Source organism: Aspergillus mulundensis, assembly GCF_003369625.1.
Source record: "Aspergillus mulundensis strain DSM 5745 chromosome Unknown scaffold_10, whole genome shotgun sequence".
NCBI lineage: Eukaryota > Fungi > Ascomycota > Eurotiomycetes > Eurotiales > Aspergillaceae > Aspergillus > Aspergillus mulundensis.
In genome coordinates this window covers 432248-435756 of record NW_020797898.1, presented here as the reverse complement: position 1 = coordinate 435756, position 3509 = coordinate 432248, and the positions used below count along the sequence as shown (strand labels likewise).

The window sequence follows — 3509 nt, the reverse complement described above, 5'->3', positions numbered from 1 at the left end:
TATATTAAGTAATTTTAAGTTTTTATACTTATGGCAGTCTAGGGCTTTTAAATATAAATAATATTATAATTTTACTTATAAGCTAGTTATAAAATTATAATATAACTAGGTATAAATTTACTTATATTTACTTAATAAATAATAAAATCTTATTATTATTAAGTATTATTATAATAATAGTTACCGCGGTACTTTTTTTAGTACTTTAATATTAAAGCTTAAAAAAAATTTTAGTATTAACCTTTATTACCTAGGGTAAAAAAGGTGTGCCTGTATTAGCTAGGATAGGTTAAATTAATTTAGTAAAAAGCTACCTAAGGTTTTAATTACTTATAAAAGCATTAAACCACAGGGTATAGTAATTAATAACTATTATAAAACTTTATTTATTTACCTTTAGCTTTTTTATAGCATGCTTCTAGGAATTCTTCTAGGGTAAAAATCTTATAATCTTTGCTTAAAGCTAGGTATTAATATTTACTTAGGTATATATATTTTAATACTAGTAGGTGTTATAGTAGTATATATTATTAAGTTTTTTTTTAAATAAATAAATTAAAGTTTTATTTTTATACCTAGGGGTTACTAAATAATTATTATATTTAGCTAGCTAGGGGCCTAGGTAGTTTATATAATATATAGGGTTTTTATAATTTAGGCTAATAAAACCTAGGTAGTTTATAATTATTATATTATATTATATATAACATGTTATATAATTATAACATGCTAGGTGGTAGTATTTTTAATAGCTAGGGTTATATTAAAAAACTAGCTAGTATTTTTTAATAAGTTAGTAGCGCTTGCTTTAGTTAAATAATATAAAGGTTTTAGGCTACTTTAAAAAAAAAACTACCTAGGTAATACGCCTGGTATTAAGATTAAGCCTGTATTTTAAAAAAGCAAGTTTAATTAGCTTTAGTTTTATTTAGGCTATAACTTTATTTTAAATTAATTTAATAATATTTATTTTACTATTATTATATACTAAAATAGTGCTAGGCACTTCTTACACCATGTAATTATATTACTTTTAAAAAATATATATATTAATAATACCTAGGGTATAATAAATTATACTAACCACTTTTTTAATTATTAAAAAATTTTTAATAAAAAAGTTATTAAAAATAATAGCCTAGCCCGTGTAGGTAGTATTAATTTTAAAAATAACTATAATTATAATTAATTTTAGTATATACTTAATAAGGGCTTGCTAAATAATATATACCTTAAGATATGTTATTAGCTTATTATTAAAAAAGGTAATTAATACCCTATAGTTATTTTACATGGTTAAGGCTATAATAAAGTTATTATATATTAATTAAGCTACTAAGGTACTTAATAAAGGCACCTTGCCTAAGGTAGTATTAGTTAAGGTAAAAAAACTTATTTTAAAAGGGGTAAATTAAGCCCTTAAGTTTTTAAAGATTAAACTTATTTTTTTTTAGGTAATAGTCTTACTAAAGGTTATTATAATAATAGGCTAATTATATATATATAAAAAAATATAATTAATATTATTAATATTAGTATAGCCCTTTAAAAAAATAAAGTATATAAATTTATTATAAATATTATAAGTAAAGGCTTTTTAATTTTAAGTTTTTTACCTAGTTATAAAGTTATTAATAATAGCTATAAAACTTATAAAAACTTTATATTTAATATATATTTAATATTTTTACTTATTAAGTTAATTATAAAGGGCCTTTATAACTAGGCTAGGTTAAAAAATTAGCATATTATTATTTTTAATAATAAAAAAAAAATAGGCTTACTAGGGCCCTTTTTTTTTTATTTTTTTATAATATAAAGGTTAAAAAGAAATAAGAAATTTTATAGTTAAGTAAAATTAGCTAAATTAAGGCTTGTAAGCTAGTTAAAAATATATACCTTAATTTTAGTTATTATATTACGGGGAGTAATAAAAAAGGGAAAAAAAAATTAAAATTAAAATTAAAATAATAAAAATATATATTTATAATAGTTTTAAAGTGTCTGGAGCCCTTATTCAAAGGTACCCCTAGATTACTAAGAGTTGTAAAGGTGATCTCTTTGCCTGATGATACTGGCACCAGCTTTATTTCTTAGTTGTGTATGGAAGCCACTATATTGCGGTTCTAATATTCAAAAGCTATCTCTTTGTCAGTAGTTCAATGGTTTGGTTTATGCACTCCATGGTATTTGTTGATCAGAACAGTTTTTGGTAGTTAGATTGAGAATGGCAGAACGTCCTTGCTTGTCTTTACCCAAGGGACTCAATTCACGAAATAGAGAAAGCTTGCTCACTCACCTAGGAGAGTACTACTTGCTTAGATATTGGCAGAATATCTAGTCTATAACCTCGGAGCACGCAATCTCTGCCTGTTTAATAATAAAGCTGTTTTTGACCCTGTACATCCGGGAGAGGCTTTATAGACTCTACAAGCTTTACAGACTCTACAGACCATACTCCAATCCAAACAAAAGCGGCTCTCGCGGTTGTGCTCGACAATGTGTCGCACTTGTTGTGGCCGCTATATTATCCAGCTACAACCAGCTATAACTATAAATAAACCATAATAAGCTTCAAGATACCTAAACAATATTGGTTAAGCCTTGATGTGTTCACTGTCGAGGTTGTGTCATCTACCATAGGTCGCCATCAAAAAGAAAGCCGCGTCATGACAGCAGGGTGTCGCATCATTCCCTCTCAATTCTTCAAGTCTGGCAACCCATTCACGACATTCATACACATCTGCAATTTCCTTTCTGTTTATTGCCTGAGAGACTGGGGGACTACATGTGTGTATGGCTGCCCGAGGCCTTCGGGTTAGGGCTAAGTACGGGCTTGCCCTGAGAAAGCTGGAGTGCAACAAGACATTCCAACCAAGTCTTGCTATTTGGAATCATAGAACGATGCCAAATACATAGTCCCATCGTCAACATTTCTCCAATTCTAGCATCCACACCACTCCCCACCCCATCACTCCAACAACCTCGCAATACTATGCAACCGCAACCCATGCGTCCTGGCCACATCATGCACACACTGCTGCGCCGTCGCCCCATTCACATCCAACGTGGCCAGATTCGGCCGAACCCCAGCCCCATTCCCCGCGCGCACCAGCCGAATCAGCCGCCGCGCATGCTCATACCGCTTATACCGCCGTGCAGCCGCATGCTGCGCCGTCAACACCCCCAGCGCAACACTATTATTCAAGCCCTGGATCTTCGTCTCCAGCGCCGCAACAATAACATGGTGCAGTGTTCCGCCCCACACGCCGCCACCGACAACAGGGCCAACGGGGTCAATGTTGCCGTCCATCCGCACGGCCGCGGCGATGAACCGCCATTTCCGCTGCGCCTCGTACGGCAGACTGCGCAGGCCGTCCGCGGAGCGCAGGAACAAGTCGGCGTTTGCGCCGGCGGCGAGGAGTTTGTTGAATTTGGCGAGCTGGTTGTTCTGGCAGGCTGTTTGGAGAGGTGGGTCGAGGAAGGCCGCGTTGTTTGGGTAGGCGTCG

At 32.6% G+C, this 3509-nt stretch overlaps 1 protein-coding gene across 1 annotated transcript in view; it reads right to left on the bottom strand.

The window, feature by feature from the left end:
* Window positions 1–2971: 2971 nt before the first annotated feature.
* DSM5745_08559 (uncharacterized protein) overlaps window positions 2972–3509 on the bottom strand; it is a gene marked incomplete at both ends in the record, with an annotated part of 1460 nt that continues 922 nt past the window's right edge. The window contains one exon of the mRNA XM_026750575.1: window positions 2972–3451. Within this exon, the coding sequence (XP_026600588.1) occupies window positions 2972–3451 (480 nt within the window). The remainder of the gene's footprint in view (window positions 3452–3509) is intronic.